This window comes from Pipra filicauda, unplaced genomic scaffold, assembly GCF_003945595.2.
Source record: "Pipra filicauda isolate LSUMZ 115617 unplaced genomic scaffold, ASM394559v2 scaffold58_size5111680_pilon, whole genome shotgun sequence".
Taxonomy (NCBI): domain Eukaryota; kingdom Metazoa; phylum Chordata; class Aves; order Passeriformes; family Pipridae; genus Pipra; species Pipra filicauda.
Genome location: NW_024104742.1, coordinates 1,158,112 through 1,183,544, shown reverse-complemented (window position 1 = coordinate 1,183,544; position 25,433 = coordinate 1,158,112). Strand labels below are relative to the sequence as shown.

The 25,433-nt window shown below is 45.4% G+C and overlaps 1 protein-coding gene across 5 annotated transcripts in view; it reads right to left on the bottom strand.

The window, feature by feature from the left end:
* The window catches only part of DOCK11 (dedicator of cytokinesis 11), an 81,254-nt gene that overhangs the window by 39,488 nt on the left and 16,333 nt on the right, over window positions 1-25,433 (bottom strand). For 3 of the 5 annotated variants that reach the window (XM_039387796.1, XM_027746552.2, XM_027746554.2), the window contains exons 2-24: window positions 23,064-23,180; window positions 22,749-22,838; window positions 21,968-22,050; window positions 20,752-20,821; window positions 18,485-18,580; window positions 15,344-15,478; window positions 13,981-14,158; window positions 13,460-13,539; window positions 12,801-12,884; window positions 10,909-11,049; window positions 9,000-9,209; window positions 8,512-8,634; window positions 7,469-7,551; window positions 6,111-6,233; window positions 5,853-5,929; window positions 5,153-5,337; window positions 5,007-5,072; window positions 4,758-4,850; window positions 4,236-4,359; window positions 3,466-3,587; window positions 3,043-3,129; window positions 1,687-1,776; window positions 99-217 (exon numbers count right to left, since the gene is read on the bottom strand). In XM_039387796.1, coding sequence (XP_039243730.1) covers window positions 99-217; window positions 1,687-1,776; window positions 3,043-3,129; window positions 3,466-3,587; window positions 4,236-4,359; window positions 4,758-4,850; window positions 5,007-5,072; window positions 5,153-5,337; window positions 5,853-5,929; window positions 6,111-6,233; window positions 7,469-7,551; window positions 8,512-8,634; window positions 9,000-9,209; window positions 10,909-11,049; window positions 12,801-12,884; window positions 13,460-13,539; window positions 13,981-14,158; window positions 15,344-15,478; window positions 18,485-18,580; window positions 20,752-20,821; window positions 21,968-22,050; window positions 22,749-22,838; window positions 23,064-23,180 — 2,576 coding nt within the window. The remainder of the gene's footprint in view (window positions 1-98; window positions 218-1,686; window positions 1,777-3,042; window positions 3,130-3,465; window positions 3,588-4,235; window positions 4,360-4,757; window positions 4,851-5,006; window positions 5,073-5,152; window positions 5,338-5,852; window positions 5,930-6,110; window positions 6,234-7,468; window positions 7,552-8,511; window positions 8,635-8,999; window positions 9,210-10,908; window positions 11,050-12,800; window positions 12,885-13,459; window positions 13,540-13,980; window positions 14,159-15,343; window positions 15,479-18,484; window positions 18,581-20,751; window positions 20,822-21,967; window positions 22,051-22,748; window positions 22,839-23,063; window positions 23,181-25,433) is intronic. The other 2 variants (XM_039387795.1, XM_039387797.1) reach the window with 1 other exon arrangement.

Sequence of the window (25,433 nt, the reverse complement as noted above, 5' to 3'; positions counted from 1 at the left end):
ACTTAGCACCCTGTACTGGGAAACCAGACCCTGCTTTGCACTGTCATTTGTGGCTTTGCATTTGTAACCAAAGACTGGATGGTTTGCCCAACACTCACATGGTGCAGTTGACAGCTACTTCATCCTCCTGGGTCACGTTTGTGAGGACTCTAAATAGTTGCATAAGAATTACAGGTAGAAACTGAATCATTACTTGGATCTCCATGGCGTGCAAACACTAAAACAAATGTTCAAAACACAGACACTTTTAGTTCAACATTTTGCAGATGTTAAACATTTACAGTCCACAGACATTCTGTGGCAATAGGACAGGCGTTAGCAAATGCTTCAGGGGGTGGGTTTCAGCCCACTGGAGGATGGGAGAACTTGGACCCATAGCAGCACTCGCTGCCTCCTTCCAGCTGACAGATTCCAGCTGCACGCCTTTGAGAAGCAGCATGAATCACTCATGGTAGGTATTAATCCTTGTCTCCGATGTGCCCTGATAGCTATGACTTAATTAGAGGTCACATGCTATGATTTGACTGAAAACCCCCAAAATTTAAGGCTGAAGTTTAGCTCCCAAGTCTTGTCATTACTCTGCGTCAGTTTTTTGAAATGCCATTTTCACAGGTGCCTTTGGAGCATGAAAACCTGCTGCCCAATGAATTGCACTAAGACTTTTCACCAAAAAGCATAGCTTGCTACCAGAAATGGGATTTAAGGGACTTGGTGAAGGTCAAGATAACCTGGTGCATATGCTCTCTACCCGTCTCATAAAACTCGTGTCTGAACCTCATGATACGAATCTAGGAAAGACAGTGCATTTAATTTTCAGTTTTCAAACGTGCAAATCTAATGAAGTGTTTTTAAATCTCCATCTAGTTATTGAAATAACTGAAATTATTGAGGTGTTGGTGATTAAGAATCCCCCACTTGTAGTTAGTACACACATGTCTCCCTGGCTCTAGGTTGCAGCGAGGGTGCTGGGGTTTGGCAGGGCTGGGACCTGACAAAATGCTCACAACAAATTTAGTGTGATTTTAGTGCTTGGCTTCAAAACCTGCCACTATTTCTATTTCTTAAAATATTTGTACATTATCTGACACACATTCAGTAACTTTGTGGTGATACATCCCCACCACTGAAAGTGGAGCTGTTGCTACAGCAGCAGTCTCAAAACCAGGCAGTGATGGAAGGAAATAAGGATAGTAAATAGCCAATATATAATATTCCTGGCAGAAGCCTTTGGTGGACCTGCTCCAAGGTCCTTACTCATGCTGCAGAAATTGCCAAAAAGCTGGGTCTAGGTCACAGGTCGCCTCTGGTCAAATTTAACTGGCTGGTAATCCCACATATCTTTTTCAGCCTTAAAAAAAAACCCTGTTTTGAATGGGCTTCCAGAAAACAAGGAACTGTGCTACAGTTTAAAGGTTGGAATCAGTCCTAGGGCAGCAGGGGAGGAATGTGAGGCCACCAGGAGGAAGGTTTTGCCATGAGCATGGCAGAGTCATGCTTGTTTTATCTGCTGTGGAAGGGAGGGGAGCAGCACACAGACAATTGTGTAAGTGAGTGAGGGTAAAGATACTGCACAATGCACAGGGCCCCAGTGCTGCAGTGAGGGCCTGTTCCTACAGGGCAGGGGTCTGGGTATTTGCTGATGGTCTGTAAAAACACAAACAAAGCCCACCAACAGGCACTGTTCACCTTTAGGCATTTAACGAGTTCTCCTGGGACCTCCTTAGCTCCCGCCTGAACCAGCTGGCAGTACTGGAAGAATTTGTGCAAATGTATGTCCTGGAAGAGACAAACGAGTTCAATTCAGCAGCCTCAACATTTGTCAACTACTACTCTGCAGCTTACATTCAAAAAATCTGCTGTTTTACCTACAGCAGTGGGTCATGTCCCCATCAGTGGCTCTCTTGATCCCCAGCTGCCATCTCCTAGGACTGCAGTACTGCTCCTTGTCTTTTCCAACATACCCATCCACTGCCCATCCCCTGGCTCCCGACCGTACTCAAGATTAAGCACAAAATTTCCAGCGGTGTTAAAATTCTCCTGTGTTGCACTACCCTGAGTCCCAATCCCCATCCAACACTGGCCTGGAAAAACAGAAGCCTTCCCCTCACAACTGCGACTCTTAGAGACTGCCTGACCTTCTGCATCACTGACATCCTACCGTCCATCCGAGGCAGGCTCTCCTTCCCATTACTCTCCCTCCTCCTCCAAGGATAAATTTAATTACTGGGTTATTTAACCCTGAAAAGCATCTGGGAATGTAATGTGGTGGGAAGTGGAACTACTGTGCTGCTTTCAGTGTTGTACGGAATCAGTAAGGCACTAAACCAGATTCAGATGCTGAAAGCGAATTTCTGTGAATGTACAGGTAGCTGATGACATTCAGCACAGGACAAGTCCTGCCAAGAGCATTTTTCCATGAGCAGTGTTGACAGGAGGTGCCCCAGAGCATGTGCTGGGGATCTTTGCTGCACATCATGTGAAGCTTGAGGATGTCCACCACTACCATAAGGTGGCAGAATGCACAAGCACTTGATAAAACAGCCTGAACTAGTTTCAAAGGAAAATCAAGACTCTTGTTTTCTTGTGTCTGTTGTTGTCAGATAACTTCTTTTTAAAAAAACTTAATAAACAGTCTAATATTAACTGTGGTACTCATTGGTCTTAGAGGTCTTTTCCAACCTTAATGATTCTATGATTTGTGGAAACCTCTCATATCCACCAGTTCTTCTCTCTTTTGTGTCATTGAAGCAGTTCATTTGCTCAGGTGTTTCCTTTGTCCTGCCAGTTACAGCGCAATGGACCAAAAAAACGTCAGCTTCTCCCCTGGGCTCATTCACTCACACAATCGTTTTATCACATCCAGACAAGGAACAGATCCCTGCAAGTAATCTCAGCTCTGCTGCTACAGAAGTATCTCAGTGCTGCTCTGCAAACCAGGTACCTCTTTCCCACACCAGCTACGGTTTAGCAGCAGTAGAGACACAGCAATTGCTTCCTCTGCATTTGCGTTGCAAGCCTTCAAGAGTGAGGTGCTTGACTTACCTGGGTGTAAATTGTTGAGTCCAAATGGATTCTGATTTTAAACAGTGGCTTTGCTCCATCCACCCACTTTGCATCCACACTGGGCTGCTGTGAACGAACAACATTTCGAGTGCTTGGTTTCAGACTGGTGAGAAGGTGGCTCTGTGCAGACACACAGAGCCCACGTGCTCACTCTCCTGCACTTGCCATCTGCAACAGCCTAGTCCAGCCTGCCACCGAAATATTCTCTACAACCTGTATAACCAGGGAAAGTGGAATTAAAGGTGTCCCATCCCTAAGAACTTTAAGCTTTGGGGTTGCCCTGCAGTACAGACCTTTCCAGCTGAGCAAAGCACCAACAGGAACCCAGAATTTACAGTGGCAACAAAAGCTCAACTTTCCTCTTCCTTTTACATTTAGGCCCATTTTAAATGGCTTTCCTACCTTTCGTGACTCTGTGTCTCCAAGACCCAGGTAGCCAGGTGGAAGGTTGGATGAAACCGGCAACTGCCGCTCCAAGGTGACGAGCCGCCCATCCTTCAGCAACGGGACCCAGGAGTATCCCACTGTGGAGGCAACCAGTGGGGCAGAGTTAGCAGACCCACAGTGATACAAGTTCAGCTCAAACAGAGCTGTCTCTCACCCTGGGAAGTCTGAACTTGCAGTTGTGCAAGTGGCTTCAGCGAGGCTGGGATCAACCACGTCAGTGTTGTTAAAGCACCTTTTACCTGGTGACTTGGTGAATGAAATTCAGACACAGCACAACCAAGACCAGGAGTGGGTTTGAGGGGCAGAAACAGTGCGTGAGCCATGGCTGTGCACCATGATGAGGGTCCTTTGAGGACTGGATGAATGGAGAGGCATCCCGACCAGTGGGACTTGGGTGTGCACACATCCAGTGTGGGCAGGATCGGCCCCTGAGGCCCTGACCGAGTGTCAGGTTTTTGTTGGTGTCTTGCCTGAGAACAGCCCATTTGTGCAAGTCAGGAACATGCAGAAAGAGCTGTCAGATTGCAGCAAAAATCTGAGCTTTAGTATACACCAAAAACATTGAGTTTATTCCAGTTTAGACCTACAATTTTGCATTAGGTTGTTTTTAGAAAAGAAAATTCAGATAGGCTAGTATTTTAATCAAATATTTTTTTCATGACCCTACATTCATTTTATCTTGGCCTTTTCCACTCCAACAAAAATAATTTAAGCATTGAACATACCTTGAGTTTCAACGGTGTCCTGTTTTTTCGATGTTGCCTTTGTATTAATTTCACAGCTGACATGATAGAAGGTGAAAAGCAAATGATGCTTTTGATGGAGGTGAATTGGAAGCTCAATTTTAATCTAAAATGATATCATGATAGATCAGACTGTATTTTTGTGGAGTAATATTTTAGTTCTATTTTATTTCACAAACGCTATGTTGTATGCAGTTACACAAGACACATTCTTACCCATTTTAAGTAACTCCTGGCTAACATTTTCATCATATTTGCAACATTACTTATTAATGGGGGTGTGTGATTGGAGGCACAAAGCGTGACAGTAAAGACAGCAGAAAACAAACCGACATTAAAAATTGACAAAGGCTCTGGCTTTGCTGAGCCCTTCTGCTGAGGCAAAGGGCTGGTGATTATCTTTACCCATATTTCACCCAGCCCTGCAAAGAGAGGTATCCCTGAAAAGCCCCTTGGCATTGTAGCATCCAGGAAAATCTGCTCTTTCCCACATTTTGTTTTTACCTCATCATAGAACTCTGGACTCTGGTTGTGATGCAGCACAGCAGCATATGCATTTGTGGTCAGGAGAGGGCCTCCAGGTTTGCCATATATACACTGGAAACACAAATGAAGAGCTGAATTCAGGGTTGCTACCATCCTAAATTAGCCAGTCAAATTAAAACAGCGATGGAAACTTGGTGTTTTCCTATTGCCTGCTCAGACTGGCTGGCACAGCAGTGAGCAAATGGCAGCCCATTAACAGGTACCCACCTTTAGCGGCCTGGCATCAGCTTCATCTGAATCCTTGAACTCAACACAGACAGCAATATTCCTTGCCTGAAATGGGAGAGAACAGGAGGATGAGCCATTGCTACAGGCCAGCAGCATCACCCCAGCCCTCGCTCCAGGTCACTCACCTTTGCAAACACCTTCTGGTTCTCATACTTCAAATGCAAGGGGTAGACATAGAGGTGGTTTTTGTAGACAGTGAAGGGGTAACAGTATTTTGCAACTTCTGGGACAAGCTCCTCCACTTCCACTGCAACGTCCTCACAGCTCTTCTCAAAAGGCTTTATAGGAATGTAAGAAGCTGTGACACAATCTGGAAGAAAATAAGAACAGAAAAAATTAAGTCCACTAGAAGAGCCTTTTGGACAGGAGATTAGCCTACAAGAGCTGCCAAAAGTCCATGGAGTGACACTGAACACATCACAAGTCCTTTCTTTGCCTCAGTTCCTTTAAATGCAAAGTAAAGAATCACACTGACCACGTTTGTGAAGCCCTCCAGTGTTACGGATCAAAAACGTCATAAAAGATTGATGTAATAACACCAGCAAAAGCAGGCAGGTGGCTTCCTTTAGATTTAGGATGCAATGGTCAACTGCAAAGCAGATGAACCCCTCAGGTAAACCCCTCAGATGAACCCCTCTGCACTTGGCTCACATCCCTCCAGAGAATCCATCAGAAAGACTTATAAGGCAGTGGCTGTGCTGAATTACTCTTTTCTCATTGCACCCCCAAGATACTCTTGTTAATGAAATGGCAAAATTCCCCACAGAAGCATCAACTCCTGAGGCTCGAGCAACCAGCATTTATTTTAAGATCCAAGATCCTTACTTGTGAAGTCTAGCGGGACGTCTTTGATAATGATATTTAACTGGGCTGGAATGACTTGTAGTTTTGTCTTCTCTGGTCTGCATTAAAGAGAAAGGAACAAGAGTGTGAATCTTGAAAGCTCAGGTGCTGAACACATCAGCAGCATTTCTTGCTACCCTCTGAGAGTCTTAGAAATTGTCATCTCATGCTTACACTTAACTGTTTCAAAATGTACATTAAAATGCCTGCCCAGCCCCTACACCAGTCTCTCACACTTACTTCTTATACTCTGCTAAAAGCTTCAGCATATCTTCATTTGAGAGTTTGCTGCTGTCTTGCTTGTAGAGGGGTGAGAATTTTCCTTCAGCATCAAGAGTGCCCTGGGAGTCTTTGAAAACTGGTCTGCAGAAAAAAAAAAAAAAGGAGGTAAGTTTCCTAAATGTTGATAAATACACAGACACTGAGGTCTTTGACATGTCTGAAAGGCAGTTTATAGGGTGAGAGGTTCACTGCCCTGCAACTGCTCTGCACACCACCAGACCTGACTGCTCTCCCATCCTCACATGGTGTTTAGACCCCACACAGCCTTCAATCCAGTGTGTCACACTGAATCACATGGGACATCACCCATTTCCCTTCTCACCAGCCACGTCAGGAGGACACATCCAGCCCATTTCCAAGCCTGGTCCACAATCATGAACACCCTTCCATCTCCTCCCAGGGGATGCATTCCAGAGATGCAGAGCAACACAGTTCCCTGCACCAGGTCACTCAGCTCCTTGCTGTCCAAAGGCAGCTCTTTACCCAGCAGGAATAAATCTGAAGCCAAAGTCAATGCCCATACAGAGCCCACCATTAAGCTGAGGTACCACTTAAAAGAGGGTTGAGTGCTGCATCCCAGAAATACAATCTCGAAGGTGAGCAGCCAGTGTCACAGGAAAATCCAGCTCAAGAGTACACACTGCAAGCAATATACCATCAAATTCCATCCCACTGTGACAGTTTTCTGTGTTCCCATGTCATTACCATCCCTTTTGTCAGCATCAAAATGCAATTTAGCACTAGGAGGCAGTGGATGATCTTGCCTTCAGGCCTTCCTCTCATTGAGATTTGAGAGTTAGCAGTGACATCCTTTATCAGTCCCAGTAAAGAACAGCAAGGGAATGGGATTACTACCTCCAGCCATTCTCAAGAACATTAATTAAAGCAGAGTTTAAGATGGAAAACAAGCCCCAGCTGATTGCCACCTCCAGGCTGGGAGATCCTCTACTCTCATCTTGTCCCTGGCAATGGATGGTGGCAGGAGGGAGTCTCTGCACTGATTCCCGTGGTAGCGTGGTACGGTGTAATTTGTTCCCAGGAATGTTCTTCCCTGACAGCAGTAGCTACAGGTCATTAGGAAGGTTACTGCCTTCCCAGCACTGTTTACTTTTTAATATTTTGTTTCTAATTCTAGATAGAGCATTTCAGGCCAATCCCAATTCTGTTTTGGGAGTCAGAGCCAAAGTCTGCCCCCGGCTGCAGCTTCACTGACTTCAGTCACTTGGCCCTTTGCCCACTCGGCCGACTCGTGTCTTGGATAACTCACAGCAGCAGCAGCTCCTGCCATGGGCAAAGCCCAGTCTGAGGAGACTCACCTGGCAGCCCAACCAAAGGGCATCCGGTACTGCCCCAGACGGCTGCACACCTGCTTGGCCACCTTATGGACTTTCTGGGCAGTCTGCAAAACACGAGAGAGGTGGGTTAGTGTGTGCCAGACTTCCCTGCTGCCCTGGGAAAGGAGTGAAGAGTGCTGCACTCTCCAGGAAGAAGCATCTCTCCACGAGGCACAGTTCCCCAGGCACACAGCACAGCAGTTGCTGCAGCAGTTGACAGACACCCCTGTTTGCCACTTTATACCATCTACAGTTATTACTTTGAAAAGCAATAGCAAACATTGAGGGCACAGTCATATTAAACCTATTATATTAGTTTATTTTCCAAAATTAACTGCAAGAGGCTCATCCCATACAGATTTAGAAAGTGTGCCAAGGGAATGCCATCATCACTGGGTGTTCTATAATTGACTTTTCAGGAACTAATTTTGAGTGGCTGCAACAAGGCAGCATGAGCTCTGCTTGGCATGCAGAAACTGATACTGGCTGCAGCAGGGTCTCTCTCTTGCATATTAGGAAAAATTTCTTCACTGAAAGCATTATCAAGCACTATAACAGGCTGCCCAGAGAAGTGGTGGAGTCACCATCCCTGGAGGTATTTAAAAGACATGTCAAAGCGGTGTTTAGGGACATGGTTTAGTGTTGGGCTTGGCAGTGCTGGTTTAATGGTTGGACTCAATGATCTCTTCCAACACTTCATCCCACACTTCTGGGGATGAAGTGTGCCACTTTTTGCTGCCAGCCCAGGCTTTGCCTTGTCGAAGTGCAATGGGGAAAGGTCCCCATGCTCCAAGTGCTTGGTTCTTTTTAAAAATCCTCTGCCCCTTTCCAAGGGAAGGAATCAAATCTTCCAGGACAGCCCAGCTGAAGCCAGCCTGGGAACAGTGCAAATAGAACAGACGAAGGCTGTATTTGCCAGAAAAAAACTACACAGAAGCAGGAACAACCCATATTTCAGACCACCCTACTCCCTGCAGCAGAAGAGAGCATCACTAAGGAGATAGTTTCATGGCCCCACCCAATACCTTTCCAGGGTCCGAATTCTTCATGTAGGGCTCTACACAGTGTGCAATGCTGCCCTGCAGCACCTTCTCCACACGGGCCACCAGGAAGATCTCTGCATGTGGGTCAGTCACGGAGAAGACCCCCTGCAACAGACAGGCAGCAGCTGTCAGACAGCAGGACACCTGACATGCACCGCAGGGTTTGCCCCCAGTCATCAAACTGTCCCTTCCCACAACCCACACTCACCCTGCCCTGGTTGCTCCTGTGGGTAGGCCAAAGGGGCTCACCAGGCTCGAGCATGGTCAAGTGTTGAAAAACTCTACCTGGTGCTCTGCCTGTCACTGCCAGCGAGCCCAAAGCGGCAAATTCAACACTGACCAAAACCCCACAGCTCAAGAGAAAAGCTGACTTGTGGTTCCCCACGCAGTGGGTAACACCACACTGCCAGGCTGCTGAACAGCCACAGCCTCAACAGAGGCACAGAACGAGGAGAAGGTCAGATATTCACCCGTTTTATGTAGCGCAGGCAGGACTCGGGGACCCCGTGCACAAGGCTCTCGCCTGGCGAGCGTCCCTTGGCTCCCTCCGCTCCGGACACGGAGCTATCCAGCAGCATCTCACGGACAGAGGGGGGGTTCAGGTCCACGTGGAAGTCAGCTGAAATCTTGCAATTATTTTTCAGGTCGAATAACGCCAAGCTTAGGAAAAAGGGCTCAACCTGGAAATTTGATTGAATGTACGTGTCAAAAAAAAATAAAAATGCACGGCACAGGCTCAAGGGTATCAGCATTGCCTTCCCTGCTAAGGAAACTGGGAACTTTCTGCATGTGTTTGTGCTTTTAGCTTTGTACACCAGCATTCTACAGAATTCTTACAGATAATCCATGGTTTTTGCTTTATAAATATACAAATCCATTTTTTTCCCTGCACCTTCTTGCATTTTGATCTAGTCAATTAGAAAAAAGCTACTTTAAAGCCATCAATGAAATAAAAAGAATGAAATCCATATGTTTTTTACATAAGTGGTAAACTACAAAGTCAGAAAGAAAAGATGAACTCAGTTCATCAGAGCTGTTTATCCTTTGCAATGAGAAATAGATCAGCTTAAGAGTGTTTATGATCACATGCTAAAGACCACTACTGATTTTCCAAAGTCCATCAGCTCTGGATGGCCCAACTGCGACAGTCAAAACGTTCCCCAGATGCTCTCCCAGGAGGAAAGTTAGTTCTCCCAGCCAGGACAGCTCAAATACAAGGCTAACACTGCTGAGGAACTGCATGTGCAAAATCTGCCAACCTCTTTTGTAGCTACTGACCTTGACAACACAAGGCAAGTGGCAATAATTCATGTATTTTTAATTCAAAGATTGCAGTAGGCGTGCATCCATGTAAAGACAAAAACTAAGGCCTGAAGATAAGAGTGTAGAGTGCCTGAGACATTCCAGCATGACTCAAGGCATTACATCAATGCTGCAAATGTGCTGATTAGGTCTCACTCTGGACCTGATTAAGGATGAATAATAAGAATCTTTGCTATTAGCGATGCGTCCGTCCCCTGGGAGTTACTGAGGAGAACGAGCCTGGTGTCGTGTATGGAGCCTGCTGTCCTGTATTGGAGCTGGGAGCTGCCAATATGAAACCACCACAGAAAAGCCTTTGTGGTTCTAACAGGCATCAGGCAGGGCAGCATCAGTAGAGATGGGGCAGTGCCAGGGCTGCTGCCTCCCCTGTGATGCTACCTGCTGCTCTGGCACCCGCAGAAAGGGGTGATCAGAGCAAGTGCAGGACAGGACAACAGGAATTATTTTGGGAGGAAAGACTGGAGAAGACTGGTCTGCTCAGCCCAGCAGCAAAAGGCTGAGGTGAGATGTAATAGCTGTCTACAGACATCAGAGGCTCAGAAAATAAAATAGAGATTTTTAGGCTAAGGCACAACTTTGGCACAATAACAAATGCATATAATAAAATGGCTGTGAATACAGTTAGGCTGGGAGTCAGAAGAAGGTTCCAGAACAGGGAAATCCCTTGCCATTAGGGGAAATGAAATAAAAACCAGCCATGAGTGGTTTGGAGATGGAGCTTAATCATTTACCAACAGGACTTTCATAGGGACCCAGAATTTGGCAGACATAGGTTCCCCACTCCTTCTGCCTCTGAACTGCTGGTTTCCCAGCAGTCCCAGTTACTGCAAGCTGAGGCATGTCAGGACAGACCCTGTCCCCAAACACATTTTTGGAACACCAAAATACCAAGGCAGACAAATCCTGCAATGACCCTGGGCCAGCAGTCACCGCCTGCCAGGTCCCATCAGAGCTCATGGCAAAATGGGATGTATCCACCCAGATTAATTTGCCAAGGGTTTTTCTTGCTGGTGAGGAGAAAGAAGACAAAGCAGGACATGCTGGAGCTCCCCTTACGTTGGTGGGTCCTCCTTCTGCCCTGTCACTGAGCTGAGTGAGGAGGTTGAGGGAGAAGTCCTGGCAGCACACCACAAAGCGCCTGCTGCACTTTTCCTCAAATGGCTTCACGTCTGGCTCAATCCCCGAGAAGTCTAGTCTCTAGACAGCAAACAAACAAATCTGGTCTCATTAAAAAAGAAAATAAACCCCTGAATAATGTTAAGGGATAACATTACGGCCAATACTATCTCAAAGTGGTACAAAAGGTACAGGACACATTCACAAATGAGTGCAATTTGGTGATGTTACACAAATACAAGACATGAATTCATGGGGATGTATCAATTTTTAGCAACTTCTTTTGTAGAGCACAGCAAACTAAACCTCAATATGATTTCAGTTCCTTCCTGCTTTGCTGTAACTCTGGGGATCTTCCCAAGCACCACTTAGAGCTTAGGGAAGAAAGCGGAACATAAGGCAATAAAAAAAGCGTCTTCCACCATGAAGATATGGCTAGTTTACGAGATGGTCCCTGTGCCTGAAACAAACCTTTGCCATACCCACCATGCTGGCACTGGGGACACAGAGACCCCAAACACCAGCAGGTCTCTCAGTGACAGTCTGAAAGAGTCCTGTTCGCTTTTCTCCCTCAAACCCTGCAGAAACCTGCATGCCAAACACAAGGTGCTGATATCTCAATTCAGTCAACTGATTTCAGAAAAACAGGCTGCAATTGTTAATCCAGTTTTGAGGAACTCTTTCCATTGTTTACCTTATTTCCATTCCACGAGGAAGGTACGTTGCAGGTGTAAGTTCCTGCTCCCAGTTTCCTCAGCACCAGGCATACAAGTGTGCACGTACACACCAGCATTGACTAGGGCAATGGTTTTGAATGCCTGGTGTGATAGCAGATCCGACTGACCCACATCAGAATGAAGAGCTCTTTATATAAAAAGAGGGCAGTGAATTCAGCCTCAGGTAAAAAAAGTTATCTTAGATGCTCTGCACTAAATAATATTTCCATTTTTATTATCTGACTAAAACATGAGAAAGTTCTCAAAGCTTCTCTTAAAAAAAAAAGCAAAAAGCCCCCTGGATGCTTATCTTGTTTCTGTTAAAGACCTTAAAGAAGTGCCAAGAGAAAAACTCATTTTGCACAACTAAACCTTTTAAAGACTAATTACATTTCCTTGTTAAACCAGAATGTTCCATTTCACAGGTGTGAACAAGCCAAAGCATGCCAGAAGGGGAACCAGAAACTGTGAAATAACCTGGAACAATTCTCTAAAACTGTGTTAACAATTGCAGCTCATTTCACTGAAATCCCACACCTGGACCTTGGCAGAGAACTCAGCAAAGTTCAAAGCCAAGAATAAAACAGGCCAATAGACAGTGACCCTCTCCTCCAGTGAATCAGACCAGCACAGGGTGTTTTTTCTGTTTGTATGTTCCTACATTTGAAAACTGCCTGAAGACTGAGGCTCTCCCTGTAAACCCCCATCATGGCCTTTACCACCACTGCTCCCTTCTCCAGATGTGCTGAGCCCCATGCAGCACTGCAGGTATCCTTGCAGTAACACTTCTACTGCTTCTTCTGCAACCATGAGAACCTCCCAGAGGCACAGATGATGGGTTTGAAATCCAGCAAGATGAAGATCCATCACACAAAAGCCAGCAAAGCTGGAGGGAGGTCCTGTGTGGGGCTGCTGCGAGTCTTCCCTGTATTTGAGCTGTCACCTGAGCACTGACATCTCATTCTGCTCTCACTGGCAGGGTATGGGCTGCACTTCTGTTCTCCAGTCCAGAGAAACATCCTGCCCCTGCAGGCAAATACTGTGGCCATGCAAGGGAACAAGGGAGGCACGACACAGAGAACAAAACCTCACACTGGCAAATGTGGGGATGTTTACCTGGACTTCTGGGTCAAAAGAAAAGATGTTTTGTCTTCCATCATTTCTGCTGAGTTTGTTCAGCTGATCTGTTTCTCTTCCATACTAGGACAAAGGAAGGCATTGACATTACTGCCTGGCCACACAGAGGCAAACATTCGTTAATGGGAAAGAAAGGAATCAAAACAAAATAATTATTTTTCAGGTTCCCTTTGTGATATGTGAGATATGTAAAGCATCTTGGCTGCAGCCACCAACACGGTGCAATGACAGTACAGTGATGTGGCTGTGCCAAATGAGAAGGCAGGCAGGAGCAGGCAACCAAACCACACTCTGGATCATAAACAGGAGGTAGCTGCTGCCTAACTCCCCCTCTGCTCCCACAACCAGGATGGTCACACCTGATGAGCCCAAATGAGCAGTGCTGATCACAATAGTCCTTCATTTGCCCTAAATCTGGTTCTTCCTCAACCCACCACACTTGGAGGTGAAGAACATGTGGCCTCAAACCATGAAGCTTCATCCATGAGACAGGCAGGTGAGATAACAGACCCCACCAGCACTTGGTGCCTGCCCAGATCCCCCAGATCTGAAGATACAGAAAGTAGAAACCCCCTTTCAAAGACAAGGTGGGCAGAATTAGTTATGGGTGGGGAGAGTGATCTCTGCAAACACGGTACCTTCATCAGCTCTGGATGCATGCTTCTCTCTAGGCTCTCCAGGATGTTCTCTGATTTACCCTGCGTGCTTGATTCATCATCTGCAAGGACACGAGAAACAGATGTTCAAAACAACTGCAGCACCACCACTCTGCCAGAAAGCATCCTGCAGTATTTGCTAACAATAGCACAAAAACAGTTTACGGAGATTTTTCCATTCCTTGGGAGTAAGATTTTTCCATACATTACTAGTATCAAAGTGTACTATTACAGTCTGCTAGGTCTTTCCAAAGCAAAACTTCAGCACAGAGCCAATTTTCCAGGAGCCTTGAAACTTTGCCATGGATTTCCCTTCCAGAAGAAGGGTCACATTTCCCTCCGCTTTTATTCCTCAGACTATAGTCTCTGTTGTAATAAGCCCCTTTGCATGATATTATGTGTCAGCCACAATTCTTGCTATTTATACAGCACACACTTCTCCAGGCACACTGCTTGCATCCTGCTGGAGAAGGGAGAAGGCAGGCATTTATTTACAAGCTGACCTTGCACAGATTCCACAGTATCTTTCTTCTCTTGCACCAAACTCTCAGTATTGCTCTGAATGATCTTTCTCAGGGTCACCAGCCATTCTTCCATCTCCTGCTCAGTTTCAGCTGCAAGGTAGTGGCTGTACTTGTCTATTGTCTTCAGTTCAAATGCATAACGGCGCATCTTGGGACACTGAACAAACAGAGAGACTTGTATTACATTTTCCTCAACAACTCAGCACAGTACCTGCCCCACAGCTCCTCTTTGGGAAAGCATCCTGAGCTGAAATACCACAAAATACAATGCAGCACCCTCCCTGACACAGCAATCCTGCAGCAATCACAAAGGGCTTCCCAGCTGTGACCAAGCAGTGCACAGGTCCATGGCTGCCAGCTACTCTGAGAGTGAAAGAAAGCCAGACTGAACCACAGGCACTGCACTAGGAGCAGGAGCAAGCTCCTTCTGATGTCCTGAGACCTTTAGCATTTACCCAGAGAAGCCACTAACTGCACTTGTCTGACACAATAAGTAATGCTGTGCTCCAGGACACTTAGAGGCATCTATCTTAAAAGCAAGCGGTTCAATGCAACATTTCGGAGTTGTGCTGGCCTTTAAACAGCATTTTCCAACCAGAAGCCAAAGCAAATCTGATGCAACTTGGGAATTACATCCCGTACATCACTGAGGCGTGTGCATTACTGCTTTTACTGTGTTCAGGAAGATAAATGGGAACTCACAGCTCTGACTCATCCATGCTAAAGCAAACCACTGGGGTAATTTAAGCTGCCCTGCACCAGCTCCACCACACTCAGTGCTCGATGCTTCTGCAGAGACAGCAAGGGCAGAAGGCACAGCAGGAACCCACTGCTGCCTCTCACCCTCACACAACTAAGCAAACCCACGTTTTAGATCTGTACAAATCCCTGCTCCTAAAACCTTACAAGCCTTGAGCAGGTTCTAAGTCCCAAAGAACTGCATGTTTGCATGGACTTATCAGGATGTGACTTAAGAAACAAGAAGCTGGTGCAAGCAGCAAATAGAGGAAGGTGCCCAAGATAAAGTCACACCAATTACTAACTGGTTCAACCTTCAAGGTCTTGAAAGGCACCTGACCTACAATAACAGGTAAAAGAGATGGACAGAGCAGGGAGGCAACAGATGAGGTAATGATGAAATGCTTGCATTTTACTCTTCAGCAGCTCTTCCTAGCCAAAACTATGGCACCTTTGTGAAATGCCTTGTCTGCCTGTTGATCAGTTTAGCTGACCAGCTCTGGATTAGTTTGCAAATCCATGCCTTCAGACCTCGAGAGAGCACATGTATCTCAGAGCCAGCAACGCAAAAGTCCATGTGCAGCCACGCAGAAAGCACACCTACCTGAACAACGTCATTGCAAGCGTCCAAGAAAATGCAGCCTTTGGATTCTTTTGAAATTTTCTCATCTTTATAGGAATTCAGAATATAGGAGCCATCTGTGAGTTGTGACAAGTAAAAATACCTCCTCTTGAATACCTGCAAAAGTTCAAAGTCTTGCTGAGGCAAGTATTCACTATGTTGTAGATCACAAACCATGGCCCTGGTTTCCCTATCCGTCCTCCCTGCTACTGAGAAAATACTGTAACAAGAAACACTGCTGACTCTATAGTGTTGCAGATTCACCTATTTCACTATGATTTGCTTTTATAAAGAGGGATTTCCATCATCTTCTTTAATTTTAATGTCCTTGTTGTTATTACAAGTTTGCCCAACTAAAGCAAAGCCCCAGGGCTTCCAGCTCGTCTCTCAGCTGGCTTCAGTCTCATTTATCTTTACAAAGTAATGCTACACAGTAAATTCAGATCAGCACATGGCTTGAAGATTCATTCCACCTCAGAGCAGGTATTTCCAGAGCCATTTTGATATAGGCCTCAGCTAGAATTACAAAGGAATTGTCTGTAAGACTTTGGAACAGACATGTGGAAATTCCTAGCACTCGAATGCAAGCAAAGGGATGCTGCAACCCAATAAACTGCTTGTTTTTTTGTGACTTTGGGTTTATTTTTCTTATACAAATCTATTTTCAAGAACTGTTTTTGGTTTAGTGCTCAATTCCCACACCAAAAAGCAATAACTTCGGGAGAAGAGTTCCTTTGTTTGAACTCCTGATTTTTATGAAGAAAAAGAAGCTCTCCAGTATCTCAGAACATCTTCCTTCATGCTTGTCAGCCAAAAGACACTGGACTATAACTCAAGAGCACATTTTGGCAGCAACTGGGGTAGCACCATATGCTGCCAAGTCTGTAAGGATCAGGGTGCATTTCACAGTTGCTGGGTATCTGTGCTAGGAGAATCACAAAGGAAGCTGGGGCAAGCAGCACTGCAAGTATTTCTACTGTCCTGTGTATCTGGAAGATCTACAAATAAACACAGCATTTTTCATCCCACATGGGAGATTACAAGTAATTTCCTGCTCCCATCATTACGGACACTAGCACATGTTCAATAAACCCACTCAAGTGCACAGAACTGGGAGGAAGCATCGTGCTCTGAACCATAACCTAACCCTTCTGAAAAGTAACCTCTGGCATCCTTTGGATGACTAATTAGCTGTAGAGATGCTCCGAGGTTGTTGAGCTTTAAGTTTTATAAGATCTAACTAAACCTTCAGTTCAACAGAGCATAAAAGTACATGGAAAGCTAAGGATGCAAAGCGTTAAGCCATCTTAAACACTGATTTAGCACTTCACTGAATCAGTCTCAGGAATTTTGGCAGTGGATGCTACAGAAACCCATGACAGATCTCTCTCTAGATATTACAGGGTTGATATCCCTCGTGGGCATGGGATTTCACGCTAAACCATTTGCATCTGATGAATTCTCTTCAAAAGTAAATGCAGAATCAAACAGCAAACACTATTCCTATGATCTTCCCCCCTTGTAAGCACTGCTGTCAGAAGACAATGATTATTTGAAATTAATACTATAAACCTAGGAGCAGAGAGAACATCCCCTCTGATCAGGCTACAGGTGCTGCTGTTGAGCACTGTGAGCACAGAGGGATGTCAAGAACTGGGCTAGTCCATTTGGGCAGAGAAGGACAGAAGGACAATCTGGACACTGTGGTTGTAGTGCAGCACAACACATGCTGCAAACCAGACAGGGAGAGCTGGGCCAAACCAGGGCACTTCTCTGCTCTGAAATAAAGGTTGGCAGCTGTAGCCTAATGACAGTTTGCTCATGGGCTGGCTCTCCACAAAACACTCTGCTCATGCTTAGCAACAGTGTGAGGTACCAGCAGCTCAGCACAGCACAGCAATGAAAGAACCAGCACTCGCAATTGAACACAGCACAGCAGCCTCTCCAAGTGGTGATAAGGCCAAAGGTGTTCAAAGTCCTCAGCTTTCATATATGTGCCTTGGGAGGTGTGTGTTTAGTAAGACACAGAAGTGACCAGGACCAACTCAGAGAATGAGTACTGAGTTTCACTGGAGGCTCTGGATCATATTAATGGAACTGAAGCCAGTGTAGTTCAAATGACTTCTCAGAAAGGTGGGTCTGAGGTGCTGGGTGCTGAGACCAATTACCACAAGAGGCTCAGACCAGAACAGACCCAACTGACTGCTTTGAGCAGTCATACCTCCTCCAGAAGTTCCAGGCAAAAAAAATTGCTTCAACCTTGCTTGGAAAAGCAGAGGGTCAGAAAATCCTATTCTGTCTATCGCCTTAAAGCCCATTTCAAAACTCAAATTAAAATTAGCCCTATGAACAGTCCTGTTCTGCTTCTCCTGAAAGCATAACTCATTGAATTGAGACTTGGAACAGCCAGGCTATTTGAGATTTTTTTAATATACCCTTGCAAAGCAGCCTCACTGCAGCCATCCTTCAGCTGCACCATTGAGCATAACTCCCTAACTCTCTCTATGCTGTAACAAGGCAGCTGCATGGTGAGACAGCACATGGGCTCATTGCCACAGCAAAAACCTATGGTGTAACTATTAAAAATCTCTGCACAATCTAAGCAATGTCATGCCAGATTACGCAGAGCAGAGAACAGGAGACAAGGCAGCTGTTGCTTTTAGGTCAGCAATGCTCTGTCTCTGCAGTGATATCACCCCTGCTTTTAAAGCAAAGATCTGTCATTTCAGTTTAAAGCTGGCCTCCCTGCATATTTCCTACCAGCAAGGAAACCATCAATTCAGAAAGTTGTCTTTTCAGGGCAGCTGTTTCAGTTATTCAAGCTGCCTTCCTCTCCTGGGCCTCAGCTGCTCACTCAGAAAACAATCCTGCTTTACCAGAACACGCTTCACCTTTTTGCTCAGCTTGCCCATCATGATCTGAAGTGCATCAGTCTTACATTCTGGACAGGGAAGGGTCAAAGACTGTTGCCAGACTGGGTTTTCCAGTCCACCATGGGATACTCTACAAGAGGGATGGATGCCCATCCAAAACCAAACCCACTCACTAAGCTCCTGTGAGCTTCAGAGATGTGGTCTGAACTTCACCTCATGCCTTGTTCACAAGTAACTGGATCAAACTCACCTTCATGGTAACAGTGATGGTGCTATTTACATTTGCTTTGTGCAGCCAGCCCTGCTTTATCACACCGCCCTTCTGGGAGCACAGAGATGAGGAATCCTGAAAGACAGGAAAATATTAGAAAAAGAGGAGGTCAGGTGAACTCTGTCTCACAGAAAATTCCCCCTGGGCACAGGGATTTGTCCACCCTGGAAAGCAATACCATTTTAACTACAGCAATACAGTGAAATGAAGAATGTATGTGTAACAGGTACAGTTACATAGACAGTGTTATCACAAAAAATTTCAGGGATATCTCTTTCCAATAAAGAGGCAAAACAGGCTAGTTTGGGTCACCTTTAAAAAAAGAAAGATTACATCTATGCTGATAGGCACAGCAATTTTGCAATGAGGAAATGCACGTTGGTTCTTATGCAGTATTTCAAAAACCTGGGGAAGAAGGAAATTTTCAGAAAGGCTTGTTTAGGAAGTTGCAAAATGCAGAACTCAGGACTTATTTTGTCATTTTCTTTTGTCATTCCTCCATTTTAAATTAAGGCAAAGATCATCAAACCCCAATAACTGAAATGAACTGGTTGGTTTCACATTTATCAAACCAAAAAGTTTCAAGTGGCCCAACCAGGCTGCTCGTGGCACACCCAGATGGGGTTTCCATCTGCTCCTGTCCCGTGGTCCGAGAAAGGGAGAATGGCTCTCCATCCATACCTAACCATGACCTCCACTGGGGAGGGAAATAAGAGCACACAGTGATGAAAAAAACTTGCCCTGGGATTTCCACTGAATCAGCAGCAGAGGCAGCCCTGGCCTGTCTGATGATGAGCCATGAAGGGACTGGTTTATATTGCCTGCTGCATCCCAAGGGGCAGGTTTTCACTCTTTTCACATCAAACTTCCAAAGTAAATTCTCTGATACTTTATTTCCCTGGGTAAAACAACCCATGATTTCTCCTTTATAATGCTTCACCTTTTTTCACCAAGAGATTTCTTTTATTTGGATTTCCATTACACAATTCTAATGCAAATGCTCTGTTAGGAAACTGTAACAGAATCCTTTAGATATGACCATGCCAAAAGATATAAACATCCAAATATCTGCCAAAGCACTTGGAATACTCTTCTACAACAAACCTCAGTAACTTCTCTTGTTTGAGTATTTGGGACACTGGCCAGAAGAAAAAAGGTCTCCAAATTTTGATAGCATATTCTTGTCCTTTTGCTTTCTCAGAAGCATGCTGATAACAATAGTGCACAGCAATGTCTCCAGCCCAGATTAGATATTATTAAAGAGGGAACACCTCAAGTTAATGATGTAAAGCAAACCAACAACACAGCCAAAAAAAGATTAAGGCCAAACTTGACAAAACATTTCCATTTATAAAGAAGCCATCCTAGTCCAGACCCGAAGTGTGCCAGGACATACACAGTGATTGTGAGAAATGTGCATGAAACAGCTCCTCCAAATCTTCAGCTCTCCAACAAAGAAATGTCCTTTTTCCCCTGTAAGAATCTCAGCAGCAGCATCTTCATGCCATGTGAACTTTAAACATCTGGGCTAAACCCTTCCCTCTGTAAACAAAAACTTCTTAATGTCACAATTATGGATTAAGCTCCCCATGGTACGTGAGACAGAAAAATGTCTGTCTATGTCCCTCATTTCTGTAGCAAACATGACACTGCACCATCCAAAATAACCATCAGGTCTGACATGTCCCAACTGTCAGAGCCCTCAGATCATTCCCATGGAGGGTTGCAAATCCTCCCTGCAACCAGCTGAGCACAAACACATCAACTTCTAGAGGAAGCAAATGCCTGTACAGAGGACTGACACATGTGAATATGTTGGGGAGAAGTGACTGATTAAGAATGGCAATGTCATGTGGAAAAGCACAAAACCTTTCAGAAGAGGATCCCGGTATGCAGTGTCGTTGAAAAAGAGATTGCCTACTTTTAGTTCTGGACATGAGGAGTGTTCCTCAGTAAGTGCTTGGCTTCCTTCTTTTTCTCTTCTACTGATGCTCTGTTTCAAGTGAAAAAGCCATGAGAAATATGGCTAATCCTCCAGATAATTCAGGAGACCCTTGGCTCCAAGAAGTTATCTTGTCATACTTTGAAATAAACTATTGTCTCACTTTTGATCCCATCTTCACAGCACTAAGCATCTCACCAGAAAACCACTCCTAGGAACTGAATTTTGCCTTTGCCTTGTGAAATCTTCTTTTTAACAGATCTTAGGGTGGCACACGTAAAAAAAAATCCAAACTTCTCCTTACCTCATCCTTTTCGAAGTCTTCATCAATTTCAAACACGTGGCTTGGAATCTTGTCTGGCCTGAAGGATTTGCTGAAATCACAACACATTTTCATGTTTAATGACTGGAACACAAGGGTCCTCTGAGCCAGCAGCTGATGCTGGATCCAGAAGCAATAGCCAAACTGCAGACTATAGAGCACAGAAGATAGATTTCAAGAGACCTACAGCCCCTTACAGCTGGGGAAAGCTAACTTCTGAGTGCATTTCATGGAAATTAAGCACAAGCAGTCTGTAATTAGCTTTCTCTTGTTAGTTGTCTGATTCTGCAAACGTTTTGCTGACCTGCATTTATGCAACAAAGAGATACAGCAGGCCAAGTTTATCTTCCATCTTGCTAAAAAAGAAGCAAGATCAGACTGCAGATTATTCACAAATCTTAGCACGATTTGATCGACTGTGTTACCCCCGTTGCTGCTTCACATCCCCGTGAGACCACCAGAACAGACCCGCTTCAGCCAATTAGGAAGAAAAAGCATTTAACAAGCTGCCAGCATTGGAGCAGACTGGACAGGGGTCCAGACATGCCCCAAGTGTGGGCAGTGAGAGCAGGGCAGGCGCCACCACGGAGAAAATAAGAATCCAGCAGAAATCGAAGATGTATGTGCCTGTCTGAGAAACCCAATTAGCTTTGGAGCTGGAATCACTGGCACAACCCAGCATTTCCAAGCACGCAGCTTCCCAGCACTGCCAGCATTAGCAGCAATACCACATCACTGAACTGAAGTTGTCCAGCAACTTCTCTTTACTGAGAGTACAAGGAAAATCTGCTCAGCATGGGAACACCGTGTGTAGCTCACAGGGAACATTAGCCCAGCGGGACAATGAGGCTCCTCATTCGGTCTGAGCAGACACTGCCAGCACTATTTACCCTGCCAGGAGTCTGGACTGCAGTCCACCCTCATCCCAAGTGGAGGGGGTGTTTATACACTGGTGGATGGGATGTGAAGCAATGACCCACACTGACAATACTGTGGGCATCTCCCTGACAGAGCTGAGTGACAATGGCACGATAACACAAACCATCTCTGGCTCCCTAACCTTCAGAGTGACATACCTCTGGAGCAGAGGCTGCTTGTGGGACAGGCATCAGAAAAAGGGCAGACTGCTTCTGCTAAACCCTATCAAACCCCAGCCCTGTGACCACGCATTAGTATTCCAAGGGAGTACGACACTTACCATGGCAACATCCGAAAGTCTCCTGAGTATTCCTCATACTTGTAGTTTACCAAGTGCCAGTCAGAGCTGTAGGTTTTAATGCACTGAAAGGAAAACAATACAGCTCTTTGAAAGCTACACCAGGCAAAACAAAACCAGGCACAAGTCGAAAGGGCTACACACTGGGTGAGGGAAGTACAAGTGGAAAGGGTCTGAACAAGACTGCTTCACTTGTTTTATGTTGCAATACAGAATTTCATAAGGAACCTTTACAGCACAAAGACAAAAATCACACGGCATCTGGCCTGCCACACAGCTACAGATTTTGTATTTATGTTGCTCCAAGGCTCTAAAAAAGGAGTAGTGATTTGGGAAGAGACTTTTTTCCAGAAAGCACCAATTTTCTGCCCTCGGAAACGTAGGCATCACTTCGCATTTAGTTCCACTGCACTTGGAGGGAGCAGTCCTAGAGAGCAGCACTTTACAGAACAAACCTGCAGCACTCTGGATGCTCCAGGGAGGTTGTGTATCCCCCCTTGCCGTGCTGCACTCCTGCACCTTGCAGCTCAGGCAGGTGGGGCAAAGCCACACACCTTGTCTGTGAACAAAACCCACTGGAAAGACGCACTGCACAAGAGATGCACATGAGAACCCTCCCATGCAGCCACCCTGCCAGCAATCAGTGCTTCCCACAAAGGAAAAACCAAGTGATCTGCAACCCTGCAGATCAGGAGCTACAGCTGAGCATCCTGCCCAAGAGACAAAGTGCTGAAGGCAGGTGTCACGTGGACTTTGCCCCTACCTCTTTGACAAAGAGACTCTGAGCTTTCTTTAGAGCATCTTCTGGCACTGTCGACTGGACAGTCCTTCTCTGTCGGCCGATGACTGAGATCTGCACAAAAAAGGGGAAGACGTTGTCAGTGCAAACTGCATCTTCAGGGCTTGACACTTGCTTTAAATGAATGTGGTGGGCCTAAATCACCAGTGGGTCATTTTGGTTTTATGTGTCACTACTGCAGCCAAAATTAACATGTGGTTAATGGTGGAAGTTTTCCAAGGTACACAGGACCGGAGACGAGTGAACCTCAAACATGGGAAACAGCCAGTGCAAACTCACAGATACATCTTCGATCGGAAATATCAGCAGGTCCCGGAGGGGATCACTGTAGATCTGAACTCTGCGTTGAAGGATCACGTTCTCATAGTCCAAGGGTTCCACCACTTTGGTTTTTTCCTGTAGGAAAAACAGAAGACGAAAAAAAATTACGTATATATAATATCTAAAATAACCAGTAACAAACATCTTGTGCTTAATTAGCCTGATGATTTCAAATTGTGTGACCGCTGGACTGGCTGTTACCTCAGCACTCTGACACTCCTGTGCTGCAGGTAACCACCTGCGAGCGTGGTTTGCAGAAGGGAAATGATGGGTTAAGTTATTTGTGTCTGGTAATAAGCTATGGGAAGAAACAAAGCACTGTGCTGCTCTCCTCTCAGCACAGTCTCTAATTTCTTAATGGAGCAAGAAATCCTCCTGGACAGTCCACGGCTTTAATAGCTGCAAGATCCAGCATCTTTACGTTTGAGCAGCTCATCTGTGCAGCTCGGAAGAAATATGGGCTCCTATGCTGGCTCTGCTCAGCTCAGAGCTGGTTGTGCTTGAGGAGGAGATGAGAGTTGTGCTCTCTCTGGAAATGTGCCGCAGGCGGGATGAGAGCAGGCCTGCTGCTACGACTGCCAGAGCAGGAATCTCACCCCATAGAAGGAAGAACAGCATCCCTCTGGAAAGACAGGAAAGCCCTCTCCATAAATCGCACCTCAGACACAGCCAAAGGCTGGAAAAATCTGGAGCCTAGTTTTGTTCTCACTCACATTTCTGGGAAGCAAAAGTAACCTCTCCAAAGTCTCAGGAGTCAAAAGTAAATCTACTAGGAGAGCTACATTACACTCATTATTACACTCATTTTGTATGTGTTACAAGTCCAAAAAATGAAACTTAAAAAAATAAGAAAAACACAACTTCTGAAGTAGGCAAGTGCCATCTCAGCTGCCCTGACTGACTTCAGATTTCATGAGCAAGAGTCAGGCCCTCAGCATTGCACTGTGAAAAATCAAACATCACACCAAAAGCCAAACCATGACTCTGTATAGGAATGGCCACAAGAAAACAGGAAGCAAATTCTGACACATCAGTTTTGCCTTGTTTTGAATCTTGACCAAAATCCTGATGCCTGACCCTGCCACAGACAGTGTTTATGAACCCCTCCCAGCAGCGCGTGATGCCACGTGCCTCTGGAGATGACATCCTTGCACAGTGGCATGTTTGGACTCTCAACTCTTGTGGGAGGAACACTGGATGCTTCCTTCTGGGCAGCAAACTTTACCTGCCAGTTGAATGGCTTTGCTGGGATGAACTGTACACATAGACCAGAGCTAAAGACAAGGCCAATACAAGGTCTCTTGCTGATTCAGCACAACCTGCAGCCTAAGAAAATGAGCCCAAAATGAGGACAAAAGGCTCAGCATCGTCTAACACCACTGAGTAAACAGCCACACCACCAAGAGTACAAACAACTCAATATTTTCTGTGACATGAGATAAGCCAAGAAATCAAGGTTGCTCTTCCAAAACCATTTCTAGCCAGAGGTTTCTGCCCTGTGCCTTTGGCTCCTCAGGGTCTGGGATGCAGTAATGAATGTCTTCAAGGCCTTTGCAGCAAATGTGATCCAGGGTTTTGCTTTAGTGACAACTGAGCATCTCCTGTGTTGAAGCTGGTGCTGGGACTTTGGAGAGGCAGTTATCACATTAGAGGGTAATGGTCCCAGGCAGGAGCTATTTGGAGATAGTCATATTTTAAGCTTGTTTTAATCTTTTTCTGAAATGTTGCATAAAATCTTTGTATGATAATATCTTCTCATATACCAGCACCTTTAAACAACAACAACAACAACAAAAACCCAAACAAACAAAAAAACTAAACAAAGAATTGTAGAAAAAAAATTCTTTTCATTTTTGCCATATCTGGTAACTGCTAAAAAGAGAATAAAAATCCAGGGTCTGCAGCAAACTTGAACAGTCCTTTAGGCTGAAGCAGCAAAGGCTGCCTGTAGCTTCCCTTACCCAAAGGACCAGCCCCACTGAGCAGAGGCTATTCCTCTAACCCAGGTGCATGACTGGTGCTTTTAATAATTGCAAAAAGCAAAACCAAAATGAAAGCTTTTCCCCACAGCACTTCAGAAATGCAAGGCAGGTACCTTTTAAGCTGTGTTTCCCAGCACTGCATCCCAGCAGCAGAGTGACATCCAAGCATCTCTCTGACGGGGGACAACACAGAACCTATGTACAATTAAGGCCAGTTTTACTAATGTAAAGGATGCCTGGGTCCTGTGTGAGCCTCCAGGTAGAGCAATTTCTGCACAGCCATCCACTGAGCACCTGCTCTGTCCTGCTGCTGGCTGTCACAGAATCATTAAGGTTGGGAAAGACC